The following is a 24,735-nucleotide window of genomic DNA, read 5'->3' on the forward strand; positions in this document are numbered from 1 at the left end:
GATGGTGCGCATAGCAGCCTTTCATGGCGCACCTTCCTCCCCAGCTGCTCCTGGCTCCCATCCCATGTTGTTTTTTCTCATGCTGTTGGGTAATTGTTTGCCGTTTGCATCCTTTCTCTGCTCGTTTGAGCTGCTTAATTGCTTTTGGTTTAATTAACTGTGTGGGAAGGCTCTTCCTTTCGCCACTTGCCTATGCGCACGCAGCCAGGAGGATCTGATAGTGGCACATCCACATTTCGGGGGAGTGTTAATTCAAGGATGGGTAGCAGTGGGGTGGAGTGGTTTCAGCATTGGCCTACGGCTCTGGAGACCAAGGTATGATTCCGCACTCGGCCTTGGAAACCCACTGGGCCACTTTAGGAAAGTCACACTCTCTCAGCCTCAGAAGAAGACGAAGGCAAATCTTCCCAAGAAACCCTATGAAAAGTTCTCCAAAAGCTGGAAATGTCTGGAAGGCCCACAACGACAACTGTTTGGGGAGGAAGAGTGATTTGGGGGAGATTTGGGGGGATGTCAAGACCTCTATTCTGAAAGTAGGGAGGAGGTGGCTACCTGAAAGCCTCCTTGGGCTACTCCTTGGGCCTCTTCTGCCTCTAAAGCTGAGCTCTAACTTGTAAAAAACCAAGGCTTCCAGGACACTTTTTCTTCTGCAAAAATGGTGGGTTTTGCACTAAAAGCATTGTTGCACAAAACCAACTCCTGCGTCTAAAACAGATACAGCCAAAAGTACACACCTTTGCTGTTGCTGTGTTTCTCCAAGGTGTTTCCAACTTAGGACAATCCTAAGGTGATCTTGACATGGGCTTTTCTTGCCCTTGCTTTCCTCTGAGGCTGAGAGAGGGTGACTTGGCGAAGGTCACCCAATGGGTTTCAATGGCTGAACAGGGATTCGAACCCAGGTCTCCCAGTGTCCCGACCCAACACTCCAACCACTACATTAAACTGACTTTACAGAGCATATGCAATTTAAAATGTATTTAGACGATCACTAGAATGAAAACCAATTAAAAGCATGTTTGTTATAACAGAAGAACAGTGAATGTATGCAATACAGGATATTATTAAGTCTCTTGCAGCCCCTTTTGCCCGACTATGGTTATTTTAATGGATGATTTTAGCTCTTAATGAGTTTAATTGATGTTTTAAGGGAGGGAGGGAATAATCGGGATACTATGCATATTGTGTATTGGATGGATTTTCAGTTATAAGCTGCCTCGATTGTCTTTTGACAGAGCGGCAGGGTTAAAATAAAGCTGCTGCTATTGTTATTATTATTATTATTATTATTATTATTTTGCCAATTTCCAGGGAATTCCCCAGAATCCCAGGAATTTGATTAATTTCTTTATTATTATTATTTATTAAAGACCCTTCCAGAGATATGTATTTCTGCATAAAAGGATTTCCCAAAATACTTGGTGAATACTGGGTCAAAACTGGGGGGGGGGGGAATAATAGTTCTTTTCCTCTGCAACTTGGTAGTTCTCTGCAACTACAGAAATGACTTTCTCTTGCATGGAAGGGTAAAATAGACAAAATAGATAACAGAGAAATAGATAAAGCATCCCCATTCCCACCTGGAGCAAAATCCCAAGCCTTCCTGGCAGCTTTGGACGGTCCGAAACCTGTTGGGAAAGGGCTCTTCTTCTTGGGTCTCTGCCATCCTTTGGAGAGAAACTCATCAGTAAAGAGCAAGGCCCTTGGGCTTAAGGCAGGAGAGGATCATAATGCTCCAATGAGCGGTGATTACTTTCCTAATGGCTCTGTTGTCATTGTAGGATTTTCTAGGTTGCAGCGCTCCTGGATTTGGCCCTAGTAATATTAATCATGGGAGCCAAGCGGTCTTTGGATTATAACCTGGGGGTCGGACTTATATCTGGGATGCAGAACAGCAACATGCCTGGCCCTAAGCCAAGTCAATGGCAGGTTTTATGCACTAGGAGAACAGGATTCCTCTTTGCAACAAAGGCAAAATGCTCCTATCCCCAACCTGCTGCCAAATAGAGAGCCATGTTCCTTTTTTGCAAGTGCACCGAGTGCGAAGGTAGATCCCTGAAGACCAAAGCCAAGGCGGTTCGCTTTAAAATAAAACTAAACCCTTCTTTTTATTAAAGCCTTAAATTTTTATGGTTAAGTGGACCGCCTTGGCTTTGGCATTCAGGGATCTGTCTTCAGGCTTGAAGCACTTGCAAAAAAGAACATGGTTCTCTATTTGGAGGCAGGTTGGGGATGCTTTTTAATTAAAGCTTTAAAGCTTCCTTCTTCCTCTGAGGCTGAGAAACTGTGACTTCCTAAGGCCATGCAATGGGCTTCCATGGCTGAGCAGGGATTCGAACTCTAGTCTCCCAGAGTCCTAGTCCAATGCTGAAACCATGCTGGTTCTCATTTACATAATACACATCTATAGGATCATGATACTCATAATCTTGCATTTTGCTTTTTGCACTAGCAGTCATCTTCAAGGGCAGATCCACATGCAGTGCATCACAGTAGCCTAACTGGGAAGTTCCCAGTAATTGATCCGTGTTCAGGATAGTCTGTAACTGGTGCACCAGTCTAACATGAAGCCAAGCACTCTGAGACCTGGAGTCCAATTTGGATCCCAGTGGCAAAAATGAATCTAGGGGTGCATCCACACTGTGGAAATAATGCATTTTTGACAACACTTTAAGTGTACATTTTACAGTTTGTGTACATTCATGGACAAAATTGTGGGCAATTTTGGATTTTGAAATATCTCAGGTTTTGAAATATCTCAGGTTTCAGAATTCTGGGCAAGGGAGACTCAACCTATACTTTGGAATGGATTTTCTGGAGCCATTGTACATACAAACATTGTGTTTAAAATACTGTGTATGAAATTACCTTCAGGCTATATGTATATAAGGTGCAAGCAAGGACAAATGAATTTTGTGTTTAGACTCGGTCCCATCTCCAAGATTTCTCACTATTATTTGTGTGTAATTATTGCAAAATCCCCCAAAAAACCCTCTCCGATATTCAAAACACTTCTGGTCCCAAACATTATGGATATGGGAGACTCAAGCTGTATATGATGAAGATGGCTATGTCCTTTGTGTGCATATGTGCCTTCAGGTCCTCTGTCCACTTATGGAGACCCTTTTAACTTCATAGGGTTTTCTTGGGTAAGGAATACTCAGAGGTGAGTTTTGCAATTTCCTTCCTTTGAAAGAATCACCTGGGATTCATTGGTGGCCTCCCATCCAAGTCCTAACCGGGGCTGACCCTGCATAGGTCCCAATATAAGAGGGAACCTGGTGCCTTTAGTGTATTTAGACCCTTATCTATTAGTAGTAGTTTTATGGGGTGGTTACGTTTGCTCAGCATTCTCCTTTCTGAGCCTTCTTAAAGCCTGACCTTCTGGCTAGGTTTTCATGAACAGAAGAGCCATGATGCAAAGAGGGACACAGCCAGCCTGCCCTACAGTGGCCTCGGTGCTTAAAATAACCCCCAGAAATAGATTTTTGTGGTTGTGTCCCTGTCCCCAAAGTGCCACCCAAACCACATCCCTTTGGGGCGGCTATCCTTGTTTGGTTGCCATGGGGAAAGCTCCAAATCCTGGGAACGTTTTGTGGTGACGGTGGCGATGGCGGCGACGGCATTCGGCTTCCCTCCCAGGAGCCAAGCGTTTCCGATGGAGCGGCTGCCATTTCGGTATTTAAGGTATAAATTTAGCTCTCCTTACATCTCTCTCTCCGCGCAACCTTTGTGTAATTCCATTTGCCTCCTCTGTGGTTTGGCAAAGGGCCCACCTGGGCTGGCAGGCGTTTTGCAAGGAGCATGGCAAGCGACAAGGAAGAATGGCGGAGGCACCCAAGGATGCCATGGGCCCATAGCCCTTGGCCACCTGTCGCCCCAAAGAGATGGGAGTCAGAGAAGGAAGCCGATTGTGCACATGCTGTCCTCCTCAGATAAAACACAACGGCCACGTTCCCACTTACAAGTAAATCACTTTGCAATACGAATCAATGGATCAGTTCAACATCGGAGCATGGTTCACATTACATTTCTCCCGATCACATTTTCTTGCTGAAAAATAAAATAACCCTCTTGTGGTTCACATTCACGAACGAATCGATTCAAAAGGGACCCGCTCCAGTCAGCCAAAGGGCAAGTTTAAATCGATTCCAATCCACACCTGGTTCACACTTGCGTGGAATCGGTTTATCCAAAAAGACGCAGGGAAAAATCAGCATCAAAAAGACGCGGGTCAAATGGGTCTAGCGCATGGCCTCCCCTCTCCAAATTGCTTCAAATTCAGTTCAAGTGCAAACCATGGTAATTTAAAATGGTTCAAACTGATTTGCGATCCGGTTTAAAGGGTAGTGGGATTGAGGCCCCTGTTAGCCCCAGGGGATTTGGGGACCCCTGAGCAATGCTGTTTTAAGACAAATAAAATCAGCAATCAGAACTTGGGGTCCTCTCAGAACGCCCATAGATGTGATGTACCATCTTGACAGCATCTGTTTAATGCGCCTCAGATTCTGACTTTAAGTGAGATTTGGCGACATCCAAGGCTGTGAGGTGGAGGAGTGAAATGGGACCCGAGAAATTTCAGCTATTGGACAAGATGCAAAATCAGGTCATGTACACCTTTGCGCACGGAGCTGCACACTGATTTTGCTTTCCAGCCCTTGCAGTGAATGGACATATTGCACAGCTGAATGCACAACCACACAGACAACTGAATGTGTGGGCCTACTGACCTTTCCATGAGCAATTCATGCGCAATAGGACAGCATAGGCACTGACACTTTTGCAACATTGAAATGAATGTGGCTGTTCTGCATTGGACAAAAATGTCCAACTGCTTCTGTCGAGGAAGGTACAGACATTTGTAAGGCACCTACAAGAATCTGGCTGCATTTTCCAGATCCCCTTTGAATTTAGCCTTAGTGATTTGTGCGTTGGACTACAACTCTGGAGACCAGGGTTCAAATCTTGTCTCGACCATGGAAACTCATTGGGTGACCTTGGTCAAGTCACACTCTCTCGGCTCAAGGAAAGGCAATGGCAAACCCGTTCTGAACAAATCTTGCCAAGAAAACCCCATGATAATTTCGCCTTAGGCTCAGAGTAAGCCAGACAACAACCACCACCTTTGCCTTAAAGGAGTCCTCAGGGTGCTAAAACCTCTCCCACAATAGGTTCAGCCCCTTGGAGAGATCCCAAAGCAGATCCACCAATCCACTGATGTCCTGCAATGCACTCAAATTCTATTCATTAATGCAAACTATTCTAATTGCTTGCGGCCACCAAAGCTAAGAATAGTGTATTTTTTAGAAACGTCTCTCCTTTTCTGCTTTGTTATTCTGAGCCATAGGTGCCCAGGATGCATCAGCGTTCCTCCCGATGGCTCACAAACCCTTTTGACCCCATAAGTGCTTTATGGGGAGGGCTGGCCTCTTCAGCAGTCGCAATGGTTATGATCATTCGGGGGCTTTTGCAGCAACCGCCGGGGAAGATCCAAAGGCTGCAGCTCCTGTTTATCTCAATGTTTCATCTTCTTTTTTAAAGGTTAAATTTGGCATCTGAGCAAAAGAACACACCACTGTTTATCTGCAAAGAATCTACACATCCTGTGCTTCCGCTTAACATGTCATTACGATCGCGGCTGTAGCCAGGGCTTCCGCAGCACATCCAAAAAGCTTTGACTTTGCAAGAAAGTCAGCCAGCTTCTGCCTCTTTGGAGGTGTTTATAGGAGAGGATGACTTTGGTCTCCTAACAGTTTGCTCTAACTCCCCAAAATTAACTTGCATGCAAAGGGTGAAGGGTAGTAGTTAGTAGAAGAAGCCATGCGGTCCATATGCAAAAACTAAATGTAGTGGTGGGCAATACCTTTCCTTCGGACCATTAAAAATGTGACAAAAGTGGACCCGAAGTGGTGCTAGCTTCTGAGTTCAACATATTTTTGCATCCCACGTGATTGAAGGAAAATTAGGGGACACAGGGAAATACAAGTTCCCAAACTCGACCCAATGCCTTGGCCACAGAGTGTGTCTTAAGGATGTTTCATCCTCAAATACAAGGTGAAATAATGGCTGTAGCTGTTGCTGTGTGCCTTCACATCATTTCTGACTTATGGCTAACCTATCATGGGGTTTTCTTGGCAAGATTTGCTCAGAGGAGGTTTGCCATTGTCTTCTGCTGAGGCTGAGAGAGTGTGATCTGTCCATTGGATTTCATGGCTGAGCTGGGAATCTAACCCTGGCCTCCAGAGTTGCAGCCCAACACTCAAACCACTACATTGCACTGTCTCATTCAAACGTCCCAAAGTATGCTTAAGGAATTACTGTGCGGAGTAAAACATTTGTTATTAGTCTGTTTGTTTTTGCAGGGGCAGCATGTTTCATGTGCAGAAATCATCTTTCTTTCACAAGAAACAACGGCTGGAATTTACACAGTTGTGAATCTGCAAGTGACCCCTATGCATTCACAATCATGGCAATAGTAGAGGGAATACGTTTGCTTTGTATGTCTTTTCAAGCTGCCTGTTGACTTATGGCGACTCCTGGAATGAATTTCAGAGAGCTTTTTTGAACCCTCGGAGGTGTTTTTTGGCAGTCCCTTCCTCTGAAATATCACTGACAGTACCTGGCTTTTGTTGGCAAAAATACTCTGCCTGATGCTAAGCTGTGCATTTGCCTTGCCAGTTGTACCCCATTAGAAAGTGGAAAGGCTTAAGTGAAGACCCAAAGGTGGGGCAACCATTTCCCTTTCCTCCTTGCTGAGCCCCACAGAGAAGAAATAAGCCATCCTCTCCTCTCCAAAGATCCCACTGTTTGCAAAGGAAAAGATGCTCCCAAGCCACAACTGCTCTTCCAGACAGAAAGCGGTTTCTTCTGCGCAATCCTTGGATAAACAGAGAAGTCCAAACTCTCCAGCAGCTCTTTGTCTGCCATCCATTTTCAGACATCTTTGCAAAGCCAGGTTGCACACAAAACGCCTTTCATTCTGTGACCCCAGTCTGAGCCCAAAATGTTCCAACAAGTAGGATAAATGAAAAGAAAGGCTAGGCCGCAGCCAATGCAAACAAGTGAGCGTTCTCCTGCTTGGCTCCTTGTCTGGGACGCAGGATCCGAAAGTGAATCACGGGCGACAGATGAACTCTGGCTCACCCCCATGGCCCCAGTTTCTTTGACGTAAAACAGAGGCCCTGGTTTAGCTAGGAAATGCCTGACACCAGGAACCTCCTCCTCCTTGCAAGAAGCAAGATCTGGCCAAATTGGCCTCCAAATTGTGGTGTGTTCACAACCCGTCCTTTGGAGCGGTCCTTTTGCAAAACAGGGAGCCCTGGAGCATCAGACTTGCCACAATGCAAGCCAAAATCACCTGCCTTGCGAGCCAAAACTTGGAGCAGGGACACATCTGCTCATTTGTGTTGCCCACACATGCAAAGGGTGAAGCATTTCCAGTGTGATGTGTTGGTTTGAGTGTTGGATTATGGCTTTGGAGGCCAGGGTTCAATTCCCATCTCAGCCATAAAACCCACTGGGCTTTCCTTGGGCAAGTCACATACTCTCAGATTCAGGAGGAGTCAATGGCAAACCTTCTCTGAACTATTCTTGCCAAGAAAACCCCAGGATAGGATTGCCTTAGGGTCGGCATGAGTCAGAAATGACTTGGAGGCACACAACAACAACAACAACAACAACAACGGCAACAAGCAGAGGCAAATGTGTGCTCTCCCGCAGTACTGTCCCAATATTCATGCATCCTGAAATGTGGTGGAGAAATTATTCTGCAGAGGGATCCTTCTGAATGCAGAAGACCTTCCAAAAAGAGCATTTCCTTGCAAATGAAACTTCCGTTTTCTAGAGCTCCCTTCTTCTTGTACATGCTGTGCATTGGTTGTCATGCGTGGGTCACAAGCCTGGCTTGCTCTGGAGCATTTTGAAGGGGAGAAAGAGAGGGCTTGTTGGGGCATGCAACTTGCTTTCCCCATTGATCTGGGCGGAGGATGTGCTGCAACTTCTGCTCCAAAAAGGAAGCCCCAAACCCACAGCCAGGGGCTCAAAACGCTGAGCTCTGTCTTTTGGCTTCCCTTTTCAGCGGCTCAGGCCAGCATCTGACAGTAAAGGTTATTTGGGAGGAAGGCTGCAAATTTGCAAAGATTTTATCTCCGCATGCAAAGAAGAGTGCTCTCTATCCTTCTCTCCCCACTATGGAGGTGGCAGATATTTCTGCACTGCATTTATATATTAATATTTGCACGTTCTTTTGAAAATTAGTGAAAAGTTGTTGTTATTGCTGTTGTGAACTTCCCAGTTATCTCCATGTTATGGCAACCCTATCTGAGGGTTTTCTTAGCAGGTTTGCTGCCATTGCCTCCCTCTAAGGCTGAGAGAGTGTGACTTGCCCAAGGTCTCCCAGTGGTTTTCTATGGATGAACAGAGATCTGAACCCTGGTCTCAGGGGTCCTAGTCCAGTATCCAAACCACTACACAACACTGCCTCTCCCTTCTCCTCCTCCTTCCCACAATTTCCTTCCTCCTGAGTTTTGTATGATGAGGATTTCTTAACTTTGCGCATGTTTTTACTAGTAACCCATTCCTTGGCCCAGTGAAAGTCATGCTTTGATATGGATTGCCAAGTGATCTAATGGTTTGCATGAATGGTGTTTCCTCCGGAGGCCAGGCAGGAAGGTCCGTTGGTGCCCACACCCAAGTTGTGCATTGGGCCTGTGAAGTGTGGGGCTGCGTTCTTCTCGAATCCCTCTGTGTTCCCTTGTTCCTGGCACTCAAGAACTATAAATGGATGGGGAGAAAAATGGATCCCATTTTGGAAGATGAAATGAAGGAAGGGCAGATAGCTTCCAGGCTGCTGCGGAATGCATTTAAATGCATTGAAGGCCACTCCAAGCAGGGAATGCAGCCAGCTCTTTGCAGCTGGGAGGAATTAGTGGCAGGAAAGGCCTTCAGGAGGTTGAAGCACAGCTGGGCTCCAGATTCAGTCTTTTCTGTCTGTTCCTGCATCCGATGGAGGAGTCCTGATGGACAGGCCATATATTAGGAAGAGAAGGTCCAGGCGGGCGGAGGGGGAAGGGGGTGATGGCATGGGAATGAATGCAAGCTTTCTTCCTTCCCTGACCACAAAAAGTCACCTGGGGAGGGCTTGCGTCCAGCAACTGTCTCTCTCCCAGAACATGGAGAGGTTCGTCTTTTGGGCAGCTAATCCATTAGTCCCCAAATGTCCCAAACCCACAAAAAACTATGCCAGTCATGGAAGCCCTTGACTTCACAGTTCCCAAATGATCAAATGGCTGGGTGCTTTGCATGAATGGTGTTTCCTCTGGAGGCCAGGCAGGAAGGTCCATTGGTGCCTACACTTGTTTTGTTCTGCTCCTGCATCTCTTTTCCTTTTGCTCCTGTCCAAAATGGAACCATGGATCACAGAATAACTATGTGGTTGTTGCATGATGTCTGCGGCGGGGAAGCTTTGTTCCTCCAGATGTGGCTCAGCTTCATCTCCCAGCATGGCCAATGGCAAAGGAGTGCTAGTTTTGCATGCATGGAGGACCAAAGGTCTCCCATCTGGTGCCTGGTGGAGCATCACTCAACACTGAGTTGCATCTCTATCCAGACTCACCTTGCCAGGAGGGCCAAACTGAACAGTGACCCAGGAGGGGATGAAATTTGGGAACAATTTTGTTCCAAGCATGGTGCCACCGCCACCACCTGCCATACCCAAAATTCAAGATGTCTGGGCTGTTCCAGCTGGCAAAAGCATCGCCTTTAAATAGATGGCCCTGGCTGCAAGTATTGGCCATATATCCATGTCGGTGTCACAACACACACAAGTCCCCTTCTGCAGACAGTTATGCTTTTTTACACATTGCACAACAGAGACGCTGAGCTCATAGTTTCACAAATGGAGTTCTGCAAAGTGTAACCACAGAGACGGTGACTTATTCTTGGATGGTGCCTCTTTTGGGTGGAGTCTTTCTTAGAAAAGACTCTCATTCTTTTCCAGCACAATTCAGTGTCCCTTCTGGTCACTGGATTGCAGAAACATCCTTGTGTGTTATTATTCCCAAACCAGTGGTCCTCAAATTTTGGTCCTCCGGGTGTTTTGGACTTCAGTTCCAAGAATCCTTGACCGTGGGCCAAACTGGCTGGGGCTTCTGGCAACTGGAGTCCAAAGCAGCTGGAGGACCAAGGTTTGGGGACCACTGTCCCAAGCTAATTCAAACTATCTGGGGGATAAGGGGGCAGCATTCCCCCCCCCCAAAAAAAAGCCCTGCAAGATAATCTAACAAAGCATTGTTTTTTGTGGGTTTTTGGGTTATGTGGCTGCGTTCTGGAAGAGTTTATTCCTGATATTTTGCCTGCATCTGTGGCTGGCATCTTCTCTGGAACAGAGACATACAGATGTGGCCAAGAGACTAAACCGGAGCTGCTTGACTTCGTTCAGTCTTTACATGAGGAGCTACACCCTGATTTGTGCAATCCTTTTGTTGAATAGCAACAGTGTAAAGCTCAGTGCACAACACAATGTGCATGTGTAGTCCTATGTGCCTCATGCTCAACTCTACTTTCACGACTATAGCTGAGTATGGTGGCTCTGCATGAGACAAAAATGTCCATGGATGCATAAGACCCCAACAGGATCTCAGTCAATGCCTCACATAAGCTTCGGAGACGGCTAGTGTGAACCAGGCCCTTCTTCCAAAAGCTGGGAGAGTTTTGGCGTTCTGCATGACTCCCAGCCCTTCTCCAAAAGTGGCAACTGAGAACGAGAGAGATGGCGATAGGCAGCGTGTGGAAACTGTTTGGATTAGTGTGATTCATTCAGCATGAGAGCTTGGCTTACTTTGCAAGCGGAGTTGGTGTAGTTCTTTCTAGTGATGTATTTTTGTCATTACAGCAGAACACACGTCTCTCCCGATGTTGCTGGACTACACCTCCCATAACTACTGAAGATGGCTTGAGCTGATGGGAGATGCACTCCAAATGGCATCTGGTTGCATTCTTGCCCCAGTATATTTCACCCATTCTGCCAAAGTGTCTGAAAAATGGTAACCAGACAAGTGGACTTCCTGCTTTACAATTCTTAAAAATTGGTGGGCTTAACCAACTGCCTTGGTTTTTATATATGGTGCCCTAGTATCGAGTGCATTGTGTTATGTGAGTTGCTTTGACTGTTGCTAAATGGAAACTTGGGCCAACATAATAACCTCAGCTTTACCTTGGTTGAAAGGAAGGGGTCCAGGATCGAGAAAGCTGCCCCCCAGATCCGCACCCCATGCATTGGCCTGGACCTGTTCATGGAGCCATTGCAACTTGCACCCTTGGCATTAAATCTTGGGGCCACCCCAACCTCGCTTCCACCAGCCATGGCTGGGCTCCATGGCATAAGCAGACCTGTCCCTTCAACCTTCTGGATTCTTGTGTGGAAAGAGCTATGAACTTGGCAAACCTGCCCCTCGCCCTTCTTTCTGGCTTGGGAAGGTGGGGCCGCTTGCAATCCATCGTTTGGTAATCATAAAAGGAAAGGCGCTCTGTTGCTGCTCAGGGGCACAGGAAACACTTGGGCCAAGAGCTTGGAAGCGTCTTTTGCTGACACACATTCCCTATGGAAGCGGCTGGACACTTTTGTCTGATGCAGGAGATCTTTATTCAGTTCAAGGCTGCAGAACCACCCTTCTCTCAGCCGGAGCAGGTCCATTTTGAACCAATTCATTCATGAATCTGAACCACAAGTGGGTTATTTTTGAAGGGGGAAAATGCGACCGGGGCAAATGTAGTGTGAACCACACTCCGTTGTCGAATCGATCCATTGATTCGGATCACAAACTGCTTTCTTTGTTAAGTGGGAATGAGGCCAAGGAGAGACTTAGCTCCTACGTCGCTTCTCCTTGCTGTTTGCTTTTAAGAGAACTGCTCAGTTGGTCGATCGTTTTTCAATTAGGCTGCTTCATTGAATACGCTTTTCTTTTCGTGTTAAATACTTGTATTTAACTTGTACTTGTAGTCCCTTTAGTCCAAAAGGTACGGCGGGAACACTAAGTATTATTAATAGCGTTTTCCCCACCCTCCATTTTAATGCTTTGAATGGCACCACCTTCCTAGGGCTTCTCTATTTGCCAAGCCATCCAGTCCTTCACCTGGCCTCTCTTGCCGAAATCTCCTTCCTCTGAGGCATCTGTGACCATTTAATCTCTGCCAGCCTGAAAATGAAGACAAATGGTACACTTTTGCGCATGTGGCAGAACGCTTCTTATGGGCCTTCCAGAACATCATGCCCTAAGCTTTGGTTTATGCAAGGCTTTTCGGTCTACTTTGGAAGGAGAAGAGCACCATCTCTGCAAATATTTTGCAAGGCGAGGGAGGGGAGTGTCCGCATGCCAGTCATTCCTGCAAAGCATTTCTGGCTCAGTGGTTTCCATCTCACAAAGATGGCAACAGTTTATGCAGGGATGCTAAAGCCACAATGTGGGGGTGAGGAGAAGGGGTTTTCTTTCTCTTTTCCTCACCCCCAAAGAGGGGAAAAGCAAGAGGAGAGAATGTGGCTCTTGTTTTGTCGTTCCTTTATTACATGGCGTCTCCCAAGGCTTGCGAAAGCATCAGCCGGCCAGCGCTATCTCCCCCTCCCCGATCCCACCCTCCAGTCCATAAATACACAGTGCGGTGCTATACAGATAAGAAAGAGTCTGTTTCGAAAAAGTTGCTGCCAAAGTTTGGGGGGCAAAATGGCTTTTTTAAAAACCCTCCCTGCCCTTCTTGTGAATTCAAAAAAAGAAGTCGTCCTAATGCTGGAAACGCCGCTTACTGCTGCAAAACGCAAGCCAGTTTTTGTGAAAAGCCAGGGACTTCTGCATCACTCGGTATGTATGGCCTTTCCTTCCTACTCTACAGTGAAAACTACCTAAAAGGCGCTAATGCTTACATCTCAGGGGAAGGGCTCTCCAAGGGGCCGCTCATGTTCCCCAAAACCCACCCCAGGTACATCCCCACAGCCCACCTGCGTGGATGCGGAGCTATGCGCCCACTTCTGTACATGACCCCAAATCCCTCTTCTCACCCCGAACAAAAAGCAAAGATGGCTTTTTCTTAAGAGCCACCCAGGGAGATGTTCTGCGTTACAAAACCGCATCTGGGAAGCCACCCCCATTGTGATCCATTTCCCGATAATGATTGTGTAGGACCTCCATGTTCAGAGGCACTGGACCATTGAAAACCATCAGGGAAGCCATGATGGTGGCATTGGAGGCGGTCTGGTGCTCCTTTCCCTTCTGCACAAGGGCATCCCAAGAGGCACATGGCCACAGTGATAAGTGGGGTACCAGACAAGGAGGATCGCAAGAGCTTCAGAGATCCTCTTTCATTTGCTAAGCACCCAGAAAGACCTGGAAGGTCTGCATTACAAAGACATAGCAGGCATGAGGGTCTTGGCCCCTTCAGATCTCTCTCTCTCTCTCCCACACACACACACACACACTTGTGTACCTCTCCCACATCCCCAAATCAGCTTTTTCCTTACTTGCCTCTAATGATGGTTATTATAGGGCCAGTTCTCCAGGTTACGGAACCCTAGCCTTGCAACAGGTTATAGCTTCTTTAAGGTTTGGACTGGAACCTGGAATGGATTGACTGCCCTATTGACATGGAAGGTGGTCTCTGGAGACCGGCTTTTAGGGGTCCAAAACTCCTGAATTCCCCCGGCTAAAATAGCTGAGAGTTCCAAAGGAGGATGAATGCAGGAACGGCCAACCCAACATCACATCTGGGGGCCAACGATCAGACAAATGCAAGTGGATTCCTCCTCTTCCCCGACTCCCCATAAACTGATAATCAATCAAAGACTGGGTAACAATGCTAATCCCAGTTAATGGTGTCTGGCTCCTGCTTTCCCTTCTTTGGGATAGGAAGGTTATGCAAGAGCTGGAAGGAGAGGCCAGTGAGTCTCCTACACAGGATTGCATTTGCCCTTTGGACCAGCATCCAAAAACTCTGGCTCTCTCAGTGGCCAGTAACATCAGCCCTCGCATGGTTTCCAGGTGAGATCTTCATGTGTCGGTTCATAAGACAGAGAAACTGCATCTTGCAGAGGAACAGGACTACCTATGAAACCTCCCTCCCCATGGCTTCAGCCCTTTTCATCTGGGTCAGCAGTCATGAGATACATGAGACCATGATGGCTGGCAGAATCTGGGCACAGTAGTCCCAAATAGTAATGCCTCCGGGCTCTAGGGAGAAGTGGTTGTTGGGTGAACGGCTAAGGACCTCTCCCTCCTGGCCACCTCTTCAATGAGCCTGACACAAGAGAAGGGAGAATGCAATCCTATGTATCTTGAAACACCCCAAATCCTTCTCTTTCCAAATCAGAGATACCAGAAGTTGCAGTTGGCTCATTTCGCCATGTCTGGCTCTGCTGGGTATCCCCACCATCTTCTGCATATTCCATTTTCTATGGTGTCAGGCCACAGGCACACTTAGTTCAGTATTCTTTGCACTTACACCACCAACCCAACAATTGCAGCTGATAGCTTCCGTCTCGATGGCATGTGTATGTGTGTTTGTGTGAAGCCACTCTGCAGTTTAGTATGAACTTAAGAGAAGCTATAAGACGTTCTCAGCCTATTTGGGAGGAGAGGGTTCATTCCACCTTGGATAGTTCCTACTAAGACCCAAAGCCAATTCAGCATCCCACAGACAGGTAAGCCACTGGTCACTACTGCCTCCCAGGACCCAAAGGTTCTTCCTCAGACACATGCACACTATCCTACCTAGAATCCTTTGAACAAGAGAGAGCAGGCCGCCCAATCTGGGACCGTCTGGGTGCAATGCAGGACCACCATACCCAGGACGATGGGATTTTCCAAACCAGGGAGATCTAGTTCAGGTGGAAAGGGTGGGATGCCATTGCATATGACAGGAGAGATGGGGCAACAATCACACGGGAAGAAAGCATGTGCTCTCGCGTCCTGGCAGTCTATGCACTAAGCTGCTTAACTGAGGCTGTTGGGAATATCTAGGGAGGATCTCTAAACTTTTTGCTCTTTTGGTCAACTCCTGCCAACTCCACCAAGCAAGATCCTTCCCCCCCAAATCCCTTAGCGCAGGCCTAAGCAAATGCGGCCCGCGCAGGCAAAGAGCAACAAGCGACAGCTGCACAGCATGAGTGCCCATCCCATCCCAATGCACCCCAAAATGTTGCATTCCTGGTTAATACTGGCAGATTATCCCTCCCCACACAACCCAGGACAGAAATCTCCCCGCCACTGCCGGATCCCGACAGAGACACACAAAACAGCGTCCGCATCCATGATCCAGGGAAAAGCTGCGCACTACTGTTGGGAGGAAGGGCCGGTGTGGTTCAGGAGAAGCCAAGAGGGTTCACAGTTTGGAAAGCGAGGGAGGAGAGGAGGTCCAAGTTTCGAGGGTTCAACGGTGCCTGGGTTCTAGAGAGAGGATCGGTTGAAGGGGAAACTGCCTTTCAGGGCAAGGTTTTGTTCAAGGGATGGGTGGGTTGTTTTTGGTTTAAAGTGTCACTCACGGTAGAAAACATATTCGGTGTAAGAGGTCCAGATCTTGTCGTCCGTCTGTTCGTGGGCAAATGCGCAGGTCCCCGTGGAGTTGCAAGCCACCATGTGGAAGCCTGCGTCGGCCAGTTTGTCAAAGGCCTGCTCCAGGAAGGTGAATTTGAGGTAGTAGCGGGATGTGTAGCGCTCTGGCGGCCGGTCGGGGTCCCTGCTCTCATTCAAGGTCTCCCCAAAGACTTCTTTGGCCAGGGAGGTCTTGCCGCACACCATAATCCGGGCCACACGGCGGAATTTGGCGTCCGTTTGGCTGTCTCGGCCCAAGGTGTAGGAGCCCCGGTAGCCAATGGTGATGAAGCCCGACCGCCGGAGGTCTTGGCCGGAGCTGCCTGCCACCATGGGGGCTGCGGAGCCTCCTGCTTGGCCCCCGAGGGCCGCCCCGACCGCCACCAGGTTTCGAGCCGTGTCGATGCTCGGGGAGAGCTCCTCAGGGTCGCTCTGGCAAGGCTCGTCCCCAATGGAGTTCTGCTTGCTGATCTTCGGGGCCAAGGACTTGACCAGCTCCGGCAGCTTGAAGTATTCCGCCTCCCGCTGGAGCCGGCCCCGTTCGGGAAAGTGTTCTGGAAGGACAAGCTCTTGGTCTCGCATGAAGTCTAGGATATAGCGGAAGAGGAAGCCGTCCCGGTCCACGAAGAAGCGCCCCCGGCTGTCCCGGGCCAAGGACCGGCTGCTCTTCTGGGTGAACATCTCCCAGAGCAAGGAGCCAGGGATGCTGACCAGGGTGCTGTGGCGCGTGATGTAGACCTGGCCGCCCACATTCAGCTCCACGATCTCCGGGAAGACCATGTCCTCCGTGGGTTTGGCACAACCTGCGTTGTCCGCCAAGGCCATTGTTGGTCCCTTCCTCCTCACCACCTGTGAGAGAAAGAAGAGCCAAGGAGATGTTAACCTCACGACAGCAATTTTTAGAAAGCACAAAACAATGATGCAAGAGTCACAGGCCTACATTTTGCTTTGGGATGTTGTTTTGATTGTCAGTTAAGACGGTCAGAGGAAAAGCAATGCTGGCAGAGTCTATGTGGGGACTTGGAAACAAGGTTGTAAAACCCACCTGATCACATTTCAGATCCATTAGCAACAGAGGAGTAACTCTCCTCGAGATCCAAGCTGCCCATGTCCTCTGAAGGCTACTGGTACTACAACTCCCAGGATGTCAAGGCATCATAACAGATGGTCAAGATGATTATGGGGGTTGTAGTCCATAAAGGTAACTTCCCCAGGCTCTAGTAAACTGAATTTGCCTCCATCATCATGAGAGAAGGGAGAATGCCTCTGTTAACGTGCTGCAATATAGCTGCCATTTGCAATTTAATATAGCAATCTGTATTTTATTTTATTTTATTTTGAAAAAAACTCTTTTTCAAACGAAAGGCTCCTGCTCATTTTTGGCAATTCCATTTTTAAATATCAAGCAGCTCTGCAAGGTTTAGGACCACCCTGAAGCAGCCTCTGATTTAGTCGGTGGTTTCTGTGGTGTGCCTTCAAGTCCTTTGCGACTTATGGCAACGCTAAGGTGAGCCTCTCATGGGGGTTTTCTTGGAAAGGTTTGTCTGGAGGGGGTTTGCCGTTGCCCTCCTCATTTACTAGCCATAACAAAAGGATTAAAGTAGCGCCAGTCTCCTGGAAACGTGGACACATCTCTCCCCCACCAACCCAACCCACCATCACAACATCTTATTACTGTTTCCAGATTGGGACCTGCATGGTCAACAAAACCTGGGTGCAGCCACTAAGAGGAAGCCTTGGGAAGAGATACTACTTCGATGTTTCCCTCCCTTTGCATCCCATGCGCCGAAACCACTGCAGAGGGAGAGCCAGGTGCTTTGCATTCTGGCTGAATCAGAGCAGGATTTGCAGTACGGCCGGAGCAAAGACCGTTGCAGCCTGCTCCATCCTGCACCCCCAAAGGATTTGGGGTCCTTTCCCTTCTCTGGCTCACCTCTGAAGGCAGCATGCCATGAGCTCACAGCACAGACAGCATCAAAAGAGCAAATGGAGTTGAATGGTTTGAGTATTGGACTAGGACTCTGGGTTCAATTCCTGGCTCGACAATGAAACCCACTGGCTGACCTTTGGCAAGTCACACACTCTCTGCCTCAGAGGAAAGCAATGGCAACCCTCCTCCGGCCGAGAAAATCCTAGGGTTGCGTCACCATAAATTAGAGTCCATGTGAAGGCTTAAGAGAGCCAGTCAGATATAATAGATTGCATGCCAGACCAGGACTTCAGGAGACCAAGGTTCGAATCTCCACTCAAGACAACCCCTGAAACTGTCTGGGTGACTTTGGGTAGGTCCACCCTTTGGCCTCAGAGGAAGGCAGTGGCAAATATCCCCAGGGGAAAAACAAGCATTACCTAGAGAACACCTTTTCCCTAATAGAGTCCGTATGGTCTAATGGCTGGACTAGGACTTTGGGTTCAAATCCCTACTCAGTTGTGGAAACCCAGCCTCAGAAGGAGACAATGACTATCTTCCTCTGGAGAAATCTGGCCAAGAAACCAATGGGGAAAGGCTTGCCCTGAGTCAGAGTTAAGTTGATGTCTCATAACAAGGGAGGGCATGATCTCATCCTATTAGTACTACAGCGTTCACTGCTAACAACTCAGAACTTGCCCGATTAACAAACAGACAAGGCAGTGATTTACTCCTCTTGTGTAAATGCCACAGGCATTAGGATGCAGGATGCCAAATGGGAATAGTTGCAGGATGTGGCATTTTATCCTCAAAATATCCAATAACTAAGTCCAGCCAAGCCAAGAGGAGAAGCCAGGATTTGCAGCATGGAAGGAAATGCTGTGAAGTGCAAATTCCACACTTTGGGCAGACGCAGCCATTCCCCACCCGAACAATGGCCCAAGCCAAGCCAAAAGCAGAGCAGTGGTCAGCCAGGGATGGACACAACCCCCTGGACTTTGGCCTCAGCGCAGAGACAGGGATCATGCGCCCGGTGTCCCTTGCGGGTGTTTTTGCAAAGGGATTAAGGGACGCTGTTTCAGCAGCAACCAAAAGTGTAACTAGAGGGGCGTGCAAGAGCAGCAGAAATGTTTTGTTTTCAGCCAGACCTTCAAAACATGAAGCCTCAAAAAGCTGTGTTTCCTTAGTTTTAAGGAATGCTTAGAAAGAGTGTCCAGAGCATGGCCACATAGCCTGAAAAACCCACAAGAAACGATATACAGATCAGTTGCAAGCCCTTCGAACAATGCTGGAAAATGTGGGCTCAAGAGGGCCTGCAAAATCCAGAATTAGTTTCTGCAACTAAAGAAAGTGCTCCCCTAATAATGCAGAATGGAACCCTATGGGAATTATCAAATGCGCTCCCTTCTGCTGTTTCACTATACAGCCACATCCGCACTGCAGAAATAATCCAGTTTGGTGTCACTTTAACCACCATGGCTCAATGCTATGGGATTATGGGAACTGTAGTTTGTTGCGGCACCAAAGCTCCCTGACAGAGAAGGCTAAATGTTTCACAAAACTACAATTCCCAAAATTGTATAGCATTGAGCCAGGGCAATTAACGTGGTGTCAAACTGGATCATTTCTGCAGTGCGGATATAGCCTTAACGGCCTTTCTACTTTGCCTGCAGAAGGAGTCCTATAGGGCTGCAAATCTTGACCATGCTTTCCTAGACTTGACTTTATCCGAAACGCTTGGGGCCAGAAGTGTTTGGGACTTTGGAGCGTTTTCAGATTTTGCAATCTTTGCATAGATATAATGAGAGGTCTTAGAGAGGCATGGCACCCGAGTCTCAACAGGACGTTCATCTCTGTTTCAGATAAACCTTATGCACAGAGCCTGAAGTTAATCTGATACACAATACTTTTCATCATTCTGTGCATGAAACAAAGTGTGTGTACATCGGAGCATCAGAAAGCAAAGCTGGCACTATCTCAGCCACCCAAGTGGAGAACGCTGGATTTCGGGATATTAAGATTTTGTCATTCTGGATAAAGGAGACTCGGTTTGTACTGCGCAGCCTTTCTGGAGGCCTTAGCATCAAGAAAGACAGAAAATGCCCATTTCTGCAAATGGTGGTTACCTAAAATTAGTGATGCCTCCACATTCGCCCATGAGGATCTAACCAACAGCTGCCATAGCAATGTAACCATATTCAAAAGGAGTACCCTCCTTCCTTCCCCAAATCTGCCCCTTTTCCAAAAACCCAAGATCCAGGGAACCCAAATCCCAAGTCCAAATTCCTTGGGCGAATGCCAGGGATATGACCGCGGTGGAGCAACAAAATGAGGACCCTTGCAAATAAGGATCCTGCCCCCCAATAAATTATTCCTCCAGTTCCCAAATTTCAAGCATTGCTGCAACTGAAAACTACCAGCCGAGCCTTTAGAAATGGAGTCCAGGCAACCAGAGGAAAGGGGCAAAAGGCAAAGTTAGCACCCTTGGAAGACAACAAATATCAAAGTTCAAGACGCGGATGATTTTCAACGTCTCGACTCCTGCAATGCCAGGAATTTATGAATTCTTTGGGTTGGGGAAGAATGATTCTTTGAGGGAGCCAAGCCTTCCTTTCCAAGCACCCTGCTTTTCTCTGTCTCTCCAAATGCGTTGGCTCAGGGCCACAAAAATGGCCAAGAGTCGCAACGCCGTCCATCTTTCGCTTGTTGTCCTTAAGCTGTTTGGCGCTTATGATTTCTGGGGGCTGTTTTTTATTGTCCGTGAGACGCGGCCTGCGACTGCTATTGGAAAAACGGTTTGACAAAATCGATAGAAATATATCTCCCAGAAATGAAAACAAAAGGAAAGCGGCTTTTGGCATGGAAGGAAGAAGAAGAAAAGGAGGAGGAAGAGGAGGAGAGGGTCTGCTCTTGGAAGAGAAGCACAGAGGGGTCTTTAAAGGTCACACTCTCTGGACCCGGACCCTTGGGTGGCACAAACCAAGACTCCTCTCTCATATATAGTATGCTCTGGGTCACTCCAACAACGGAGACGGTGCCAGATGGCTAGACAGCAAAAGCACTTTTTAAGTAAGAGGCCACACACACACAAACACATCCACCGAGTAGTAAGGAGCTTCTCTAGGGCTGCAAATTGCTTCCAGAGGTCACTCTCTCTTGCCCTCTGGAGCCATGCCAGTCGGTCCACCTAGAAGTAGTGACCCTGGCCCTTTCTCTGGGCAAGAGCTATGGGGCATCATTGGCTGGAGGCAGATCTCTGGCCCCAAAGTCCACAACCCAAGGAAGGGGCTTTGAGGTGTGCAAAAACGAGGGGTTTCTTCTGGCCCCGTCTGGGCTCTCTAGGGCCATTGTGGCTGTAGTGGCTCTGAGTCTTGGACTATGACTCCGGAGGCCAGGGCTTGATTCCCAGCTCAGCCATTGAAACCCATTGAGTGACCTTGGGCAAGAAGTCACACTCTCTCAGCCTCCTCTGAGCAATCCTGGCCAGGTAAAACCCCGGATAGGTTTGCCTTAAGGTTGGCCATAAGCTGAAAACCACTTGAAGGCCCGCAACAAACCCAGACCCTGCATCTTCCAAGCCTTTGGGCAAGAGAAGGAGGAAGGAGATGCCACCCCTGCAAGAAGAGAAGCCCAAGGGCCCCATAGGGAGGCCTCTGTAGGGCCCAGGAAACCTGGGGGGACCCAAAGGAGACCCCTCCTGCCTTTTGGCCCTAGAAAGGTCTCCCTCTGGGACCCTTTGGGTCTGCTATGGGTCTCCCTGTCCTCCCCCCCAACATGCCCCCAGTGCCCTCTCTGCCTTGCCTTCCTCTTGGGCACCCAACCCTCTTTCTGCAAAGATGGCAAGGGGCTGGCAAAGGGCCCAGATCCAAACCTCCAGTTCATGGACCCCAACTCAACCTGGGGACCCGATCCCCCCTGGAGACCCCTCCTGCCCCCCAAAAGAGACCCCCGATAGACCCAGGCCCTGGATCTTTGGGGAGAAGAAGGGCTTCCTTCCAGGGCCGGGAGGGGGCCAGGCTCCGAGGCTGAGAAAGGAAAGGCTCCGGAGGAGGAGGAGGAGGAAGGCAAGACATGGCTCCCGAGCACCGTTTGAAGAAAGGAAGGGGACGGAGGAGGGTGCAGGGCGAGGAAAGGCAAAGCTAGGGCGGGTGGGTCTCCTCCAGAGTTTCGGGGGCTGGCTGGGGATTTGGAGGAAGGAGCCCCTGGCAATGGGAGCCCACCCCGCCTCAGTCCCTCCTGGTGCCGACGCCTGGGATGGATCGGGGGGGGGGGCTGGAGGGGGCAGCTCAAGCCCTGAAGAAGCCCCCTCCCTCCCTCCCTCCCTCCCTCCCTGCCTGCCTCGCTCTCTTTAGGGATCGGGGCCAAAAGAGAGGGGGGCACAAGGGGGGTCGCCCTCCAATTCCGCCTCTCTGGAGCCCCCCTTTGAGACGGGAGTGGTCTTCCCAGCCCCCCCCCCGGGCTCCTACCTTTCCGCCGATGGAGGGCTCAGCAGCTGGCTCTCATGCCAGGCGGAGGATGCCCAGGCCCAGCGGGGCCCCCTTCTTCCCCTGCCTCCTCCTCCTGCTGCTGCTGCTGCTGCTGCTGCCGGGCATCCAAGGGCCAAGGGCTCCGACCCCTCCGTCCTTCCTTGCTTCCTTCCTCCGGGCGAGAGAGAGAGAGAGAGAGAGGCCCCTGCAGCTGCTGCTCCTCCAGCCCTTCGCTGCCGGGCTTTTATCCGAGGAGGAGCCCTGCCTGCCTCCTCCTCCTCCTCCTCCTCCTCCTGCCTTCCCCCCTTCCCTCCTTCTCCTTCGGGAGGAGAAAGACTAGGAGGAGGAGGAGGAGGAGGGGATGGACCCAGGCCCAGGGCAGCAGGGCTGGCACAGAGAGCAGCACTGGGCACCTTTGGCCCAAGCATCCCCTATGGTTCTCTATGGGCAACTCTTCCCCAATGTATCCCTATAGGCAAGGATTCCCTATGCTTCCCTATGGGCAAGCATTCCCCAGCAATTCTCTATGGGCAACTCTTCCCCAATGATTCCCTATGGGCAAGTGTCCTGCAATGACCCTCTATAGGCCAAGGATCCCCAGTGTCTTGTGCAATGGTCCATTGACCCAGAACTGTTCCCCTTCCAGCCAAACGCTCCTTCACTGAGACATTTAGGACCACAGCCTCCCAGAGTTGGGAGAGATCCCAAGAAGGGCCCAGCCCCAGCCCAGCCCCTTCTTCTGCCATGCAGGAACTCACCCTCAAAGCACTCCTGGGAGAGATGTCCCTCTAGCCTGGGTTTATAGTCTCTGGAGGAAAGGGGTGAAGGAGCAAGCAGGCGAAGAAAGGGCTGAAGGAGGTTCTGCCAAGGTCCAGGAGGAGGGCATTTTCTCGATGTGGGGACACAGCTGGCCACTGCTGGGCCACTCCATGACCTTTGGAGAACCTGGGCTGGGAGATGTAGCACCACAGACCTTGTGCCATGGGCAGCCATGACGGTCAAGGTGGCCGAGAAAAGAGCCTCTGCGGGTCCAGACCCATGGCCTCTGGCCACCCTTGGTCCAGCCCTGAGTTAGATCCACATGAAAACAAGACTCTTGTCAGGACCAAGTCAGAAGTTTGCCCACTGCGTCATCCCAGCGTCATATTCACCCGGAGCACTTTTTTTACTTCTATTATTATCATTCTTACTACTGGGAGCAGTTCGGAAGTTCAGTCCTTGGTCGAGGAGCACTAAGTCGTCATGCGTGGCTCTGAATCTGGCACATCCTCTGGCCCCCTTCGCCATGGCTTTCCTGGGAGGTCACACTCTCTGGCCAGTCTGGAATGGAGGACACCTGGCTTTCCCTTTTGGTGAGGATTGAGGAGCCCTTCAAGCCGTCTCTCTTTTTTGTCTCCTTCAGGATCAGGACAGAGAACTCCAAAACCTCTCTGATCTGATGCAAGAAAACAGCAACCCACTTTTCTTCCTGAGATGGCATTTCGGCTGCAAGTCTGTGAAAAGATCCCCAGCTGGGCCTAAAAGAGCAAACAATGGAGGAAGGAATTTGGGGGGAACTCAGCCACGTGAGGCTATGAAAGCTGGATTTTAACAGGATAAAACCATGCTCTCCAGGGGCATAGTCCAGCTCCCAAACCACTAAACCATGCTGGCGCTCTGGATCTGCTCTAGAACCCATGTTTGTCTTGTTGGCAATCCACAGCATCCATAGAACCCTCTTCCGGCAACACTTTTCAATTGCATTAATTCCTGTCCGCTTTCTTTGCTGCCCAACTTTCACTGCTATACAAGGAATCTGGAAATAAAGCGGCACAGATGTTCCTGACTTTGGCATTCAAAGATATACACTTTCCACTTCAGGATCTGATCTACTTCCTTCCTTAATTTCAAGTCTTGGTCTTCTTCCAGGCTCCATTTTGATTTGCTGAATGGCAAGTTTGTTGGGAGCACAGACATGTTTCACTGCAGGCAGAGAGAAGGAAGGAGAAAGAAAGAAAGAAAGAAAGAAAGAAAGAAAGAAAGAAAGAACATGACGGCTGGACTCAGTCTGGCAGCCAGCATGGCATAGTGGTTAGAGCATTGGGCCAGGACTCTGGAGACCTGGGTTTGAATTCTGGCTGGGCCACGTAAACCAGCCATGTAAACTTGGGCAAGCCATGCTCTCTCAGCATCAGAAGATGGCCATGGCAAACCCAGAATAGGTGGTTCGCCTTAGGGTCACCATAAGTGGGAAACAACTTGAAGGCATACAACAACAACAACAAGAGGCCTGAACCTATAGGACCTAAGCAGAACAATGGCGAATGGGAGTCTTGGAAGTGTCTCATTCACAGGGTCGCCATGAGTTGGGTTGACTCAACAAATGACAAAGGTGAGCATGTGGCGGACGATGGTTTCCATGTGAGTAAGGCAATGCATCAACTCCATGTGTTAGATTTGACCAGTAAAGGAACATCCAAGGTGCCAGACTTAGTCTGACCCCTTTCTGCCATGCAGGAACTCTCAGTCAAAACATCCCCATTGACAGATGGCCATCCAGCCTCTGTTTAAAGACCTCAACATGGGCCTCAAGTTGCCTCCATATTTTATATGTTGTGGGAGCTGGCATCTGGAGTACCAAGAATGAAACGACTCAAGGGCCGGATTAACCAGGCGCCAGGATGCTTACAAACAGGGCCTGAGAAGGAGGACCGTTCCCTTCTTGTTTACCCCAGACTTCGGAGGTGCAGTGCTCTTCAACATGGAGGATCCATTCCCCTGTTAGGGCTAATTGTCAGTGAGAGACCTTTGG

General features: G+C 49.1%; 1 protein-coding gene across 2 annotated transcripts in view; it reads right to left on the reverse strand.

The window, feature by feature from the left end:
* LOC149308616 (BTB/POZ domain-containing protein KCTD12-like) overlaps positions 1 to 22,137 on the reverse strand; it is a 34,324-nt gene extending 12,187 nt beyond the window's left edge. Inside the window, exons 1-2 of one of the 2 annotated variants that reach the window (XM_089536114.1) lie at positions 21,945 to 22,137; positions 15,521 to 16,418 (exon numbers count right to left, since the gene is read on the reverse strand). In XM_089536114.1, the coding sequence (XP_089392240.1) occupies positions 15,521 to 16,394 (874 nt within the window). In that variant the 5' untranslated portion in view covers positions 16,395 to 16,418; positions 21,945 to 22,137. Of the gene's footprint in view, positions 1 to 11,645; positions 16,419 to 21,944 lie in introns of those variants that run through there. The other variant, XM_089536115.1, reaches the window with a different exon arrangement.
* Positions 22,138 to 24,735: the final 2,598 nt, after the last annotated feature.

The sequence above is a fragment of the Sceloporus occidentalis genome, unplaced genomic scaffold, assembly GCF_023333645.1.
Source record: "Sceloporus occidentalis isolate IW3139 unplaced genomic scaffold, rSceOcc1.0.p SCAF_8, whole genome shotgun sequence".
NCBI classification, from domain to species: domain Eukaryota; kingdom Metazoa; phylum Chordata; class Lepidosauria; order Squamata; family Phrynosomatidae; genus Sceloporus; species Sceloporus occidentalis.